We start from the raw sequence: 16,350 nt of genomic DNA on the forward strand, positions 1-16,350 counted from the left end.
GGCAGTTCTGTGGGAACAGCGCCAATTCCTTCTGGGCTTGGCTTGGACCCGGTTGCTTTTTCTTGGGTGGAATATTTTCAAGGCTTACAAGTCTTTCTTCAGGCACAGTCCTCCACATCCCCCATTTCTGTCCGGTCGGACCCTCTTCTAGTCCTATGCTTAAGCGATGGGGCTTGCCTTGGCTCCCTGCAGGTGTTTCAGACAGGAATCCGGATGGCACTGATGAGGTTGATCCTGATTCCCTGGAAGATGGGGAAATTCCTCCAGTGCTGGAACCCTATCAAACCATGTTGCGGTTCTTTCATAGAAATGAATTTCCGGCCCTGATTTCCCAGACCTTGAAACAGCTGGGTTCCCTGGTCCGGATGCTATGTCAGAGCCGAGGAAGAATCCCATTTTGGTTTCTGTACATAATGCCAGTTGTGTTTTTTTTCCCTGTGATGGCTGTCATTCAGGAATTGATTGATTGATCTGGAATGTGATGCCCCAGAGGCAAATTTTAAAAGGGGTCAGACTTTGGAAGGCCTGTACCCCCCTGGATCTGGCTGTGAGAGAGTGTTTGCATTTTCCTAAAGTGGATGCTCTGTTTTGTGCCGTTTTTAGGCGGACAACTATCCCCGTAGAGGGAGAAGCAGTCTTAAAGGATGTACATGAAAGAAGGATTGAAGCTATTCTTAAGCAAGCCTTTGAGGCAGTGGCGATGAATTTACAGATTGCCTCCTGTTGCGCCCTAGTGGCGAGATCTTGTCTGCTTCTCTCTCAGGAGCTTGATGAGTCTGGAGGAAATTCCAGAGCGGTTATGGAAGCTGCTGCCACCTTTTCAGCAGACGCAGGCTGTGATTTGGTCCGGACCTCGGCCAGAGGAGTGGTTTCAGTGATAGCGGTCAGGGGTCAACTCTGGTTGTGAAATTGGTCAGCAGAAGCAGCCTACAAAGCCAAACTTACCAAGATGCCTTTTAAAGGCTCGCTCTTGTTTGGGAGCGAGTTGGAGAAACTGGCTAGTAAGTGGGGCAAGTCTCCGGATCCTCGGTTGCTGGAGGATAAGAAGCAATTACAGCACCCCTTTGGTATGAGGGGTTGTCTCCGGGATTCCAAGCATTTTCGTCCCTATAGAGGGATTGCCTTTCAGCAGACTCGGCCTTTCAGTAGGTCTTGCTCCTTTCGTCTCTGAAGGCCTAAGAGAGGAGCAAGCTCAGGTTACTGACCTTCCTGAGCCTTCCAGTGAAGGCTTGCTGACCCACCTTCCAAAACAGGAAATAAGGAGACGACACTCTCTCTCTTTTATCGGAGGTGGATTGAGATTATGTCGGACTGGTGGATCCTAGAGGTGATAAGAGAAGGATATGCACTGGAATTTCGCGGTATTCCTTGGGATGTGTTTATGGTGTCCCCTTGCCACTCCCTGCAGAAATAGCAGGCAGTGGAGTTTATGCTTCAAAGGCTTCTCAGACTGAGGGCTGTGGTTCCGGTGCCTACGTCTCAAAGTATGGGGCGATATTCCATTTATTTTATCATGCCCAAGAAGGAGGGCTCCTGTCGTCCCATTCTGAATCTCAAGAGGGTCAACCATCATTTGAATGTGACTCATTTTTGCATGGAAACCTTACGCTCTGTGATAATGGAGGTGCAGTTCGGGGAATTTCTGACCTCTTTGGATCTGTCAGAGGCTTACCTTCATATTCCCATCAAATTGGAACACCAACGCTTTTTATGCTTTGCGGTGTTGAGGCGCCATTATTAGTTTCAAGCACTGCCTTTTGGTGTAGCCACCATTCCCAGAACATTTTCCAAGATTATGGTGGTTTTAGCAACAGCCTTGCGAAAAGAAGGAATCCTGGTGCACCCGTATTTAGACCACTGGCTGATTCTGGCCAAGTCTTGGAAAGAGAGCCACCTGGTGACACACAAGGTGATCTCCTTATTGCAGGAGCTCAGTTGGGGGGTGAACCTGACCAAGCGCAATCTTCAGCCATCCAAGTCGTTGGAATATCTGGGGGTCCGGTTCAATATGGGATAGGACAGAGTTTTCCTACTGGAAGTTTGGATCCAGAAATTGATGTTTCAAGTGCGTCATTTGACAAACACCTTACGCTCAATGGTGTGGTCCTATCTACAGGTGCTCGGCTTTGATGGCAGCTATCCTGGAAGTGGTGCCATCGGCAAGTATGCATATGCATCCTCTTAAGTGCTCTCTTAGGCCTATCTTTGTTGGAATCTGCACTCTCAGGACTATGTGGTTCAGCTCCACTTGTCGATGGAAGTCTGCTCCCACTTTCAATGGTGGTTGCAGGAGGATCATCTGAGAAAGGGAGCTACCTTGTCCTCTCTGAACTGGTTGGTACTCACAACAGATTTGAGTCTCCATGGTTGGGGGGCTCATTGTCTGGAGTTAACGGCCCAAGGGTGTTTGGAATGCGGAAGGGTCCCACTGGAACATTAATTGCCTGGAGGTCCGAGCAGTACAGCTGGCATGCTTGCAGTTCAGCCAAGGACTGCGGGATCAAGCTGTTCGTGTAATGTCTGACAACGTGACGATGGTGGCCTATATCAATTGCCAGGAAGGAACAAAGAGCCAACAAGTGTCGCTGGAAATAGACCAACTTTATGGAATGGGTAGAAGGTCATCTTGGCCTCTCAAATTGCAGGAAAAGACAACGTAAAAGCGGACTTTCTCAGCAGGGAGAGTCTGGACCCAGGAGAGTGGGTATTGTCAACTGAGGCGTTTCAGCTTATTGTGGATTGCTGGAGCCTTCCATTCGTAGACCTGCTGGTGCCTTCTCGAAATGCAAAGGTTCCTCAATTCTTCAGTCGTAGGAGAGATCCGTGGTCCCTGGGAATAGATGCTCTCATACAAGTCTAGCCAGAAGACAGATTGCTGTATGTCGTTCCTCTGTGGTCCTTGCTAGGCAATTTGCAAGATTGAAGGCCACAGGTTGCTAGTACTGGTGGCAGCGGACTGGCCCAGGCGTCCGTGGTATGCAGATTTGTGAAGATGACTGGTAGAGGCTTCACTTCGCCTTCTGCTGCACATGAATCTGTTACAACAGGGGCCAGTTCTTCACGAGAATCTGACTTGGTTCTGTCTTATGGTTTGGCCTTTGAGAGGGCTTGTCTCTTAAAGAATGGTTATTCCTCTGCGGTGATTGTCACCGTACTCCACTTCCTTGGCTTATGTGCAGGTTTGGAGAGTTTTTGAGGCCTGGTTTGAGGAGCGGGGTGTACTTCCTCATTCAGTTAAGATACCTCTCTTTCTTGAATTTTTGCAGGATGGGTTGAAATAAAGGATTTGCCTTTAATTCCTTGAAGGTGCAAGTTGCGGCTCTTGCCTGTTTCAGAGGCTTGGTGAATGTGTAGCCTTTCCTTGAGGTTGTTGACCTTGAAGACTGTGTTCTTGGTGGCTATATGTTCAATGTGTTGAATTTCTGAGCTGCAGGCTTTGTCTTGCTGGGAACCGTTCCTTAGGGCGACTCTGGGGGCATTACAGCTGCTTACTGTTCCATCCTTCTTGCCCAAGGTAGTCTTGGACTTTCATTTGAATCAGTCCATTTCCTTACCATCCCTGGATAAGGTCAGGGATGTGGAGGAGTATAGTCTCTTGCACTCCTTGGATGTCAAGCATCTTGTCATGCGGTATCTGGAAGTTTCTGAACCTTTTCAAAAGATGGATCGCCTGAATGGTTCACCATGGCAGGAGTAAGCAGGGTGCTCTGGCTTCGCGGATTGAGGTGGTAGTCACTGCCACGTATATGGAGGCTGGAAAGCTGTTGCCTACTCAGGTTAGGGCTCATTCCTCTAGGGCTCAGGCAATATCATGGGCGGAGGTCAGTTTATTTCCCGTCGATATCTGCCAAGCTGCAACGCGGTCCTCCTTATACACTTTTTGCAGGTTTTATCTTCTGGATGTGCAGGCCCGGGAGGATGCAGCCTTTGCACTTGCGGTGTTGACTGGACCGCGGGCAGCTTCCCACCCTGTTTGGGAATAGCTTTGGTAATTCCACTGGTCCTGAGTCCATCTGTCTACATGCTAGGAAATGGAGAAACTACTTACCAGATAATTTTGTTTTCCTTAGTGTAGACAGATGGATTCAGCTTCCCGCCCTTGGCTGCCGCATGAGTGTGTCAATAGTTGTCCTGTGTGGTTCTGGGTCAGAAGGGATTAATATTAAATAGAATGTTACATGAGTTCAGTGTTTATGGTTAGTTGAATACAGTTCTGGTTACCTGTTTTTAATCAAGTTTTTTGATAGTCTGTCCACAGTTGCCTTTGAAGAGAATACGGACAGGCTGGGGTCACTGCAAGGCTATATATTCTGTGATGTCAACTTGCTCTGTCTCCATCTCCTGGCAGGGGAGCATAAACCCACTGGTCTGGAGCCCATCTGTCTACACTAGGGAACACAAAATTATCAGGTAAGTACTTTCTCCATTTCTGGAGAAGAGACATCCGTTATACTCTGAGGACTTTCTTCTATCTGCTCTCAAATAAAAGAATCTTGATTCAGACAGACAGCCAGGTGGCCATGTTTTATGTAAACAATGAGAAATGGGCTCGTATGCCCTCTGCAAGATGCCGTTCGATCTAGTCAAGAGCAACAAACCTCTCCAGTTTATCTACTTTCCAGGAGTCCAGAATACTTTGGATTGTCTCAGCAGAGTTTTGCAACTGCATGAGTGGTCTTTGGATTAAGTTGCAAACAACTTGTTCAGTCGTTTGAGAATGCCAGTGATTGATCTGTTCACCTTGGAAGTCAACAGGAAGGTAAAAGATTTCTGCTACATGCATCAGGACAACTACAGATTAGAGCCTGATGCTTTTGTGCTAGATTGAAGCATCTATAATTTGTTTATCCTTCAATCCCTTTTACTGGTAGAACTGTCCAGAAAGTCCTTCAGGACAAGGTGAGGGTAATACTCATAGTCTGGCCATGACAAGTGTGATATCCATATCTCATCTGTCTGTCCAATCTGACTCTGATTCCTTTGGGGATGTCTTTGATTTTCATCATAAAGGAAAGTGGCAGGCTCTGCTATGTGAATCTACCATCGTTGGCCCTCATAGCATTGATGTTGAATGCATAGTAGTCTCCTTCTTTCTCCTTCCCAAAGAGGTAGAAAATATGCTGTCATTGGCTAGAAAGCTTTCAATCAAAAGATGCAATTGAAACTATAGAAATAGCTTCTTCACATGATGTGAGCCCAGCCATCTGAATCCTTCTCCTGAGTCCCAAGGGACTTGCTTTAGTGCTTATTTTCCCTCAGGCCTCTGCACATCTTCAGTCAAGTTTCAACTCAGCACCAATGCAGTGCACCACCAGCAGTTGGAAGGGTCTCTGATCTGTCTTCAACTTTTAGTATCAAAGTTCATAGAAGGTCTGTGCTATTTTAAGTAAGTATCTGGTGCCTTGGGCCCTTAACATAGTCCTAATCATAAATCCTCCCTTCGAACCTCTCAAATTGGTTGACTTGAATGTTCCTACTTGGAGAGTGTTTCTTCATGCCATCTCTTTGACATAAAAAGTGAGTGAATTACAGGTTCTGGTTTCATATTCACCATCCCTGCAATTTTTCCACAACAGCATGGAGCTCTGTACGCCTGCTACATTCCTTCTGAAAGTTGTCTGCTTTCTACATCCACCAAGCTATTGTGCTGCTAACTTTCTTTCCAAGACCACATGTGCACAAAGGAGAGAATGGGGTCTTCATTCTTTGCATTGTAAGAGAGCTGTGGCATATCTAAGGAGGACTCCACCTCATCATCAAGCTTCTCAGCTATTCATATAATTTGATCTCATTCAATTGAGAAGAGCAGTTGCCAAACAAACTGTAATTGACTATTGAACTATATAGTGCACTGTTATGTGTTGGCTGATTTACAGATTACAGACTTGGAAAGTGAGAGCCATGGTAACTTCACTGTCTCATCTCAGGACCACTTCCATTGAAGATATATGCAAAGCTGCTACTTGGTCATCAGTTGACACCTTTATATCCCACTATTGTCTAGACAACATCATGAAGAGACAGAAACTGTGGACAAGCAATTCTGTCCAGCCTCTTAATCCTGTAGTCTTCTCGACATTTGGTGGGGTTGGGCTGTCGGTCTGATAATCTATCTATACCTCGTTCGATGTAAACCTTTCGTTTGATGTAAACCGATGCGATATGACTTGTGCCATGAACTTCGGTATAAAAAAGAATTTAAATAAATAAATAAGCAATTGCTCCACAAGCCAACCCTCGGTTTGGAATGCCCCACATGTTATGGCTGATTCATGTTTGTTTGTCAATGGAGAAAGTACGTTTTTGGTTACCTTTAAACAGGGTTCTTTGTTCACAGCAGGATGAATCAGCCATACTTAACATCCATCTAACTCCCTGGGATACTAATGGCTTTCTTTGGTCTACCTAACTAATGATGTTTAATGCACTTTTCTCCTCCAGGAACTTATCCAAACTTAAATCCTGCTGTACTAATCACCTTGATATCATCTGGCAACAGATTCCACAGTTTGTGCACTGCATTAAAAAAATACTTTCTACGATTTGCTTGACATCTACTGGTTGTTAGTTTCATGGTGTGTCCTTTTATTTTAGTATTAATGTAAAGGGTTAATAATCATTCTTTAATTACCTGTTCCACCCAACTCATGATTTTATAAACTTCTATCATTGCCCCTCTCAGCTGTCTCTTTTCCAAGCTGAAGAGACCTAACCTGCCTAGCTTCTCAACATAAATGAGCTGTTCCATTTCCTTTATCATTTTTGTAGCCCTCCTCTACTTTCTTGTTCCACTATTTTTTTTTTAGATTAGGCTGTTACATATTATTTTGTGTAACTGCCTAATCTATAGATCTGGGTTATAGTAATACCAAAATATGCAATCAGACTTGCAAATGAAACCAAATAATTCTTGGAGACTAGACAGACATCTAAATAAACGAATATTTTATTACAAGGACTATATATACTAAAAATTATAGTGATCTTTAGAGAGAGAATATGTAAACAGAAAGCAATGTTCTGCTATTCATTATTCTTGCAAGCAATATGTTAGGTCTTACTGGCAGTTGTCCAAACTGCTGCTTGTAAATCAGATGGGTGAAGAGGTCAGGTGATCAATCTGCCACCATGGTGGTGGCTATTCTGATATTTCTCTGTCTTGCTTTAAGTCTTACATCTCTTTGGCAGCATGTCTCCAACAATCAGGATGATGTTATGTTTGTCAATCATGGGTCATGTCGCATGCCCTCTGGACAGAATCACTGTAACTTTCCACCCAGGGCATGTGTTGGTAAAACCAGAGGAAAGCAGGAGTGTGGCCTTGCAATCTCTGCCAAACACAGGAGCTATAGATAGTTCTTAGCAGTTTGAGCAAATATGTTTATTTTGGCTTTTTTCACTTGCATCAGCATTTTTTTTTTGTACGCCATTTCAGGTCACAGAAATTAACATGAGTTTTCTTCAGCCTGTAGAATTAGACCTAGGACCATATCTCTTGTATTACATGCAAAATAATTGTCACAGAATGACACAAACCGCAACAGGGTGACCAGAACTGCACACAATACATGGATTGATACAAAAGCTATATTATGTTTTACTTGATTAGACCCTGCAGTCATCCTTACATAGCAAAAGGGTTAATCTTTAGATAATGTACTTCATGGTTTAGGTTTTTCCTTTCCATCCCAGAATGTAAAAGCTTTTTTTCTGCAATTGTACCTCTGTGTCATCTTAAGATCCGTGGGTTTCTCTTCTTATATCATTTTAACAAAGCAAAGAGGGGGAGAGACAATTTGCTTTTCTCTACAAGCAAAAACAAGTAAACGGTATATAAATTCTGAAGGAATAAAACCCCAAAATAAATGGGTAATAAAACATAGGAGACAATTAGCAAAAGTAGAGGTGAGAGATACACAATAGTAGCTAAGAGGAAAAAAGGAAGTAGGGAATTAGCACATTCTATTGGAGTCCTAATCATGTGCTCATTTTTTGGGGGTTTTTTTATATTAACATGTTTAGGAAGGACAGAGAGGACAGAAAAGGTGGAGGAGTAGCACTTTGTCAAAAATCATATCAATGCAACCAAAATGCAAGGGACGTGGGGTAGGGAACAAGCATTATGGACTATCCTAAAAATAGTCTATGGTTCTTTCATTTACACTGGCGTGGTCTATAGGCCTCCAAACCAGGCTGAAGATTTGTATCTAGATATGGTGAAAGACATCCAAAAAGTGGGAAAGATGGGAGAAATGTTCATTGTTGGAGATTATCTGCCGGATGTAGCTTGGAGTATCCCTTCTGTGAAATCTGCAAGTAGAGAGATAGTGGATGCCCTTCAAGGGCATGGAACTTCAATGATAATGGAACCCATGAGGGAGGGTGTGATACTCGACCTAGTGCTCAGTAATGGGGATACTGTGTCTAATGTCTGGACTGGTGTCCACCTGAGCACCAATGATCATCGGACAGTATGGCTTGATATCGCAAACAAGATACAGAAAGGTCACATGAAGACCCGAGTTTTGAATTTCAAAAATACAAAATGGGAATGTTCCTGAAGGACGAGCTAAAAGACTGGGCGATAAGGGGCAAGGTGGAACAGTGGGCCTAATTAAAAGTTGCTATTGCAAAAGCAACAAATCTATTTTTGAGAAAAGTAAACAAAAGTACAAGGAAAAAGAAACCAATTTGGTTCTCAAAGGGAGGTGGCAGAAAAAATTAAGATTGAAAAGAACAGCATTCAGGAAGTATAAAAGATCCCAAAGAGAAACACTGGGAAGATTATCTGGTGAAACTGAGGGGAGACTAAGGAAGAAATCAGAAGAACAAAAGGTCAAGTAGAAGAAAGGATTGCCAAAGAGGTAGAGAGAGATGACAAAACATTTTTCAGATATATCAGAGAAAAAAGGAAGACCCGACGTGGTATAGTGAAATTGAAAGGTGACAGGGAGCAATGTGTAGAAACAGAAGAAGAAATGGCAGAAAACATTTAAACAAATACTTCAGTTTGGTGTTCACTAAAGAAGACCTTGGTGAAGGACCATTGCTGGTTGAAAAGACTGTAGATGGAAATGGGGTATACACAACTTCTTTTACAGAAGAAAATGTATGGGAAGAGCTAGGAAAACTAAAAGCAGTAAAGGCCATGGGGCAGAATGAGGTACATCCCAGGATAGTACGGGAGCTAAGAGGTATCCTAGCAGAGTCTCTGCTGAAAGACCTGTTCAATAGATCCCTGGAAATGGGAGTGGTGCCACGAGATTGGAGAAGTGTGGATGTGGTTCTGCTTCACAAGAGTGGGAGCAGAGAGGAAGCTGGAGACTGCAGGCTGGTTAGCCTCACCTCTGTGATGGGAAAATTAATGGAGACTCTGCTGAAAGAAAGGATAGTGAACTATCTACAATTCAATGACTTGCTGGACCTGAGACAGCATGGATTCACCAGGGGAAAGTCCTGACAGACATTCTGAATTTTTTTTTTTGATTGGATGACTAGAGAATTGGCTCGAGGAAGCTTGCTCGAAGTAATTTACTTGTATTTCAGCAAAGCTTTTGATATGGTCCTGCATAGGAGGCTTGTGAATAAAATGAGAAGCTTAGGAGTAGGTGCCAAGGTGGTGGCGTGGATTACAAACTGGTTGACTGATAGGAGTCAGTGTGTAATGGTAAATGAATCAGCTCTGAAGAGAGAATGGTGTTAAGTAGCGTGCCACAAGGATCAGTTTTGAGACTGGCTCTATTAAATATTTTTGTGATCAACATTGCGGAAGGGATAGAAGGTAATATTTGTCTATTTGCGGATGATACTAAGATCTGCAACAGAGTGGACATGCCTGAAGGAGTAGAGTAGAGAGAATGAAAAGTGATTTAAGGAAGCTTGAAGAGTGGCAGCTGGGATTCAGTGCCAAGAAGTGTAGAATCATGCATCTGGGATGCGGTAATCCAAAAGACTGATGTGCACGGACCAAGAGAAGGATTTTGGGGTTAGTGTCTGGAGATCTGAAGATGGCGAAGCAATGTGACAAGGCGATAGTTAAAGACAGAGGAATGCTGGGATGCATTGAGAGAAGATTAACCAGTAAGAAAAAAAAGAGGTGGTAATGCCCTTGTACAGGTCATAAGAACATTACATAAGATATGTATCCAACAGTGGCCAATCCAAGTCACAAGTACCTGGAAAGTAGCCAGACATCAAATAGATCCCAAGCTACTATTATTTATTGATTAATAGCAGTTTATGGACTTTCCTCCAGGAGCTTATCCAACCCTTTTTTTAAACCCAGCTACACTAGATGCTTTAACTACATCTTCTGGCAATGAATTCCAGACCATTGAGTGAAAAATTAATTTTTTTCGATTTGTTTCAAATGAGCTAATTTCTAACTTCGCGGAGTGCTTCCTAGTCCTTGTATTATCTGAGAGAGTAAATAACAGATTTACATTAACCTGTTCAAGTCCTCTCACGATTTTGTAGAACTCTCATATCCCCCCTCAGCCGTCTCTTTTCCAAGCTGAACAGCCCTAACCTCTTTATCCTTTCCTCATAGGGGAGCCATTCCATTCCCCTTATTTGGATGTCCTTCTCTGCACTTTCTCCAGTGCAACTATATCTTTTTTGAAATGTGGTGACCAGAATTGCACACAGTATTCAAGGTGTGGTCTCACCATGGAGCGATACAGAGGCATAATGACATCCACAGTTTTATTTGCCATTCCCTTCCTAATAATTCCTAACATTCTGGTTTGTTCTTTTTTTGACCGCTTCAGTACACTGAGTCAATAAAAATTGTTCACTCTGTAAACAGTTATGATGGCTCTGCTGAATAATGGTATATAAAACTCATCAAATAAATAAATAAATGTGTTATCCACCATGATCTCTTTCCTGGGTGGTAACTCCTAAGATAGAACCTAACATTGTGTAACTACAGCAAGGGTTATTTTTCCCTATATGCATCACTTTGCACTTGTCCACATTAAATTTCATCTGCCATTTGGAAGCCCAATCTTCCAGTCTTGCAAGGTGGTCCTGCAATTTATCACAATCCGCTTGTGATTTAACTACTCTGAGGCTCCGGAGCTCTGCCTGCCTCTGAGGACCTATGCATGGAACAGGGAGCATTTCAGAGAATGCTACCTTGGAGGTTCTGGATTTCAACTTTCTACCTAAGAGCCTAAATTTGGCTTCCAGAACCTCCCCTCTCACATTTTTCCTATGTCGTTGGTGCCCACATGTACCATGACAGACTGCTTCTCCCCAGCACGGTCTAAAATCCTATCTAGGTGATGTGTGAGGTCTGCCACCTTTACATCAGTCTGGCATGTTACCAGGCAATTCTCACGCCCACCAGCCACCCAGCTGTCTACATTTCTAATAACTGAATCACCAACTATGACGGCCAACCTAACCCTTCCCTCCTGGGCAGTAGCCCTGGGAGACACATCCTTGGTGCAAGAGGACAATACTTCTTTACCTGGAGAGCAGGTCCTGGCTACAGGATCATTTCCTGCTGCACCAGGTTGATGCTGTCCGGTCATGAGACCGTCTTTCTCCAAGGCAGCACCAAGGCTGCCAGACTGGAGTTGGGACTTGGCTACTATGTCTCTGAAGGTCTCATCTATATACCTCTCTGTCTGCCTCATCTCCTCCAGTTCTGATACTCTAGCCTCCAGAGATTGGACTCATTCTCTGAGAGACATAAACTCTTTGCATCGCATGCACATGTACAGTTTCTCACCAGCGGGTAAAAAAATCATACATGTGACACTCGGTACAAAAGGCTGGGAGGACCACCTCTTGCTGCTGGACTGCTGCCTTCATCTCAAATTTGTTCAGGTCCTACTTAAGTTTTAGGTTGCTATGGGAGTGGGACTGCATACAATTAGGGTCCTTTTAAACGTATTAGTGAATACATTATATATCTGGTAGTGACCTACAAGGGAATGTTTAAACTCTTGATAAGGTGTGGGGAATTTCTGAATTTAAGTTAATAGGCTGATTAATTTTTTAATTTATTTTTTTAGTGTCACCTGCCTGTAAATTAAGAGATGAGCTAGGGGTGGGTGCGAGATGAATGGGAAGGTTGGGAAATAAAAACACACAAACTGCTGTGTTTTGCCTACCTTTCTGACTAGCTGTTCAATACAGATACAAACACACTAAATATTGTACCCTAATAGTTTACTTTCCCCAATACTTGTAAGTTTTAAAAATTTCCCAAAGCAGTACTTACCAATTCTTTTCAGCCACCAGCAAGGTGATCCTCTCCTCACAGTGCTCCCTTGATGCTTTTGATGCAACTGTAATATCGCTCTCTGCTTTGACAGTGGTGGGGGTTGAAGAGGAATTGGATTCAGACGGCAGTCAACACGGGTCCTGACTTTTATGGCGTGGAATACTGATAAACAGACTTAAGGGAAAAAGCATAGGACTGCTTCTAAGGCCAAGTCCATAAGTAAAGGATGTTAAGCAGCACTGTCTGAATTTTCAAGAAGGCTCATCACCCAGTAAAAATGTTGCTAGCAGTAAATTTTTATTGGCTATCGTAAGTCTTGGGCATAACTACACAGAGCAGCAGTTGCTACCCTTAATAGAAACATGAGGGTAACCTGTATAATGTGGCAGAAACTACCATAAGAAGCTTACAGGGCAGACTGGATGGACCATTTTTGTCCTTTTGTGCCGTCATTACTATGTTAACATGTAGGTAACAGAACCACAGAATTGGAGGTTATTATAGCAGAGGCAGCCTTGGCTACAGTTGTAATCAGAGTTTTGGTATAGTGGAAGTTAAGATTGGGTTGTATGCCCCCACCCTTTTAACCAGACAACAAAAGGGTATAATTTCTTTAGAGGTGAGGAAATAGAGAAAAAGGAGGTTGGAGGTGGGGAGAAGTAATTTTGTTTATATTAGGAAGTTAATGGTAAAGATCAAGCAGAGAAAAGCAGTATTTCTGTGCACTGCTGTGGAAAAACCTAAGAAATTCTATGTATATAGAAGTATTATACAGGTATCAGCACAGGGAAATGAGGTGGTGTGGTATGTATTATGTTTTATGTTTATTGTATTATTACTGTTAATATATGAACATCACTTTGGAAATTTTTGTTGTAAAAATTGGAAGGTGATTAAGAAATTTTTATAAATAAATAAAATGAAGTAGATTCAGAAATAACAGGCATAATGAGGATGGCCTGCAAAGGGGGGAGATTCTGCATGTAAGTGATTTCAGTCTACCTAATGTGGATTGGCACATTCCTGCTGCAACATTTGCTAGGAGTGGGAAATCCTGTGGGGCATTCATCAGGCAGAGCATGGAAGAGTAAACTCAAAGTGATGCTATGCTGGATCTGGTACTGACAAATGGAGACAGTAGTAAAGGAAAATTTAGGGTCTAGTCATCACTAAAGCATATGGTTACTAGTAAACTCTCTGATTTTGAATTGAACCAGGCTAATATTAGGGTCCTGGACTTCAAGATGAGTGATGATGTTGAGGATGCCTTAGCAGCATTCTGAGAGGTGTATGGTATGGAGGAACTTTTTTCAGCTGTGAAAGGGAGCATTGAGAAAGTGGCAAATGTCTTGGTAAGAAAGTTAACAAGAAGAAAAGGGAAAACACACCAATATGGCTCTCTAGGTAGATAGTGGAAATATAGTAGAAATGGTAAATGATGGAAAATAAAAACCAAAATGGTCCATCCAGTCTGCCCAAAGGAATTTCCTCCAATTTAGGTATAGGTAATACACAGAATCCCCTGTGCAATCCAACAGCAACTCCATTCTCCCTCTAAACTTTTCAGTTGTCCTCTCAACTCTTTTTCCATAACTGTTCCGAGCATACCCTAGTCAAAATGATGGCTTCCACTTCTTCCATTAGCAGACCACTTCAGGCCATACTTGAAGCATTCCTAAAAATACAGCCAGAAGAAGAGAGGCAGAATTATCAGTAAAAACAAAGGGAAGCATGGAAAGTTTTTAGAAGAGCAAAGACATAAAGAGAAAACTGTGTAATTATAAAAAGATGAAAAAATCCTGTCTTTAGATATATAAAGGAGAGCCCAGTACCAAAGGAGAAATAAACAAGTTAAAGGGAGGAGGTGGGATTTGAGAAGCAGTATTTATAAAATAAAGGTGATGGATCTAGCATCAGAAGTGGCATTGACATGTACAAGAAAAAAATCCAAAAAGTGCAAACGAAACGAATAATACATAAGGAAAACATTGCATGATATTCCATGATCTGGTTTGCAAAAAAATCCTTAAATTGAGAAACCTTGCAATCTAATAAAATTGGACCATCGTAATACCCCGCGGATGCTGAACAGTCTTATTTATGATCCTTAGCGGTGAAAACACTGAATTTAAGACTATGTTCAGCATCCGTGGGGTGTTACGATGGTCCAATTTTATTAAATCACAAGGTTTCTCAATTTAAGGATTTTTTTTTTTTTGCAAGATATTCTATAGATCAGGTTTGCAGTGTTTTTCTTGTGTATTGACATGTACAAACCAAATTACAGAGGAGAAGGTACTTGAAAATACACAGATGAATGGATAAAGCCATGTGACCTAAAGATTTACAACTTAGATATTAAAAGATTTCACCGATGCATTGACCATGCCCCTCAGAACTCTGTTCAACTTGCCCTTATAGATAGGGAAGATTCCAAGGGACTAGAGGAGAGTGGATGTAGTCCTGCCATCCAGAAGTGGAAATGAGGAGCAAGCAGGCAACTGCAGACCCATTAGGCTAACTTCAGTAGTGGGCAGAACTATGGAAACAATACTAAAGAAAACATGCAGCCCCTGGAAACAAATAGATTACTGGAGATCAGACTGTTTTTATAAAGGGAAGATACTGTCGGACAAAGGAGACTGAATTTAATGAGGTGACAAGAGTGGTGGATCAGGGAGGTAAGGCAGACCTGGACTTCAGTAATGTTCTTGACACTATTCACATAGCAACCTTATTAAGAAAGCTGCATTGTAGAGGAGTAGGACAGAGTTGTAAATTGGGGGAGGAACTGATTGATCAGTAGAATCAGTAGAATACATAGAATCTCACCCTAAGGTAGCTTGATGGACTCTATCAAGCTAGAGCGAGAGAACATTGTGAGTGACTTTCCTCACTCCAAATCGTGTCAAATCTTCACTGATATGTACTGTGCTGTTCTTGCGTCTTGCTGTGCATGTAAAACTGGCCCCAAAACCCTAGACCACCACCAAAATCTCACCTCAAGTTACTAGCTGGCCTTCCTATAGTGGTATAAATAGTGGACTACTATGTGTGCCACCCCAGAGGCGCGTGCTCTCTTTCTTCTCTCCCAAAATGGAGAGAAGAAATTTGCAATTGCGCGCTGCGCGTTTCAATAAATATTGCATGTGTTAGGGCCCTAATGCCATAATGCATTTTGATAAATGACCCTGTTTGTTAGTAATATTGCTCAGGACCTGAAGAAAAAATATGCTTGTTTGCAGTCTTAGAAAAATCTGTAACACACACACACCAGAAGGGATCAAGAAAACGAAGGGGGACTTGAAAAAACTAGAAGAATAGTCAAAGGTTTGGAAAATGCACTTCATTGCTAAAAAGTGTGAAATTTTGAACAATTCAATTGGCTGAAACACAAGGTTTTAGCGCCTCTTTTATAAAATTCCTGCCCTGCTGACTGACTAAATTTTACACAGTAAATCATTACCTGAATAAAGAGAGGCAGGACAAGGTGCGTGTCAGGGTGTGCTTAACTTTTACCCTTGTAGCACTGATACTCAATATTATCTGGGTAAAGGTAGCCAGATAAGGCTGGTTGTGTGGTTCACTGCCCTAATGATACTTGGGTAACTTTAGGTGGCTATATTCAGTGGCAGACTTACCCTGTTAAATCCTTCTGAATATATCTGCTAAAGTTATCCAGGTAGCTTCCTGCTTGACACTTCATTCAATATTGTTCTCCTATATTTCATCTTGTTGGAGAAACAGTAATGTTTTTTTGTTGTTTTTTTTTTTTCCCAAGATAATTTGTTTTAACCATTGAGCTACTAAGAGACCTTTAATTGCCACTATAAATATAAATTATTTGTAAGCCTTTCTTTTATTAATAGGAGTACAAGATATCATTGGAAACTTGACAATTAAAACAAAAGGACTGAGAGTTGTTAAATTAATATTTTTGGTAATTTTTGAACTGATCATTTTTAAATGTTGCTTTTTCTAGGGTGTAACGCAGATTGATAATGATCTTAAAACAAGAGCATCAGCATACAATAACTTGAAAGGAAATCTCCAGAATTTAGAAAGGAAAAACGCGTAAGTGCCTTCCAGGATTAGTGTGCTGCTCAAAAACT

The 16,350-nt window shown here is 42.2% G+C and overlaps 1 protein-coding gene across 3 annotated transcripts in view; it reads left to right on the forward strand.

Annotated features, from left to right (window-relative positions):
* The window catches only part of ATP6V1C1 (ATPase H+ transporting V1 subunit C1), a 163,582-nt gene that overhangs the window by 91,137 nt on the left and 56,095 nt on the right, over nucleotides 1-16,350 (forward strand). For all 3 annotated transcript variants that reach the window (XM_029591850.1, XM_029591851.1, XM_029591849.1), the window contains one exon: nucleotides 16,221-16,312. In XM_029591850.1, the coding sequence (XP_029447710.1) occupies nucleotides 16,221-16,312 (92 nt within the window). The remainder of the gene's footprint in view (nucleotides 1-16,220; nucleotides 16,313-16,350) is intronic.

The sequence above is a fragment of the Rhinatrema bivittatum genome, chromosome 2, assembly GCF_901001135.1.
Source record: "Rhinatrema bivittatum chromosome 2, aRhiBiv1.1, whole genome shotgun sequence".
In the NCBI taxonomy this organism is placed as follows: Eukaryota; Metazoa; Chordata; class Amphibia; order Gymnophiona; family Rhinatrematidae; genus Rhinatrema; species Rhinatrema bivittatum.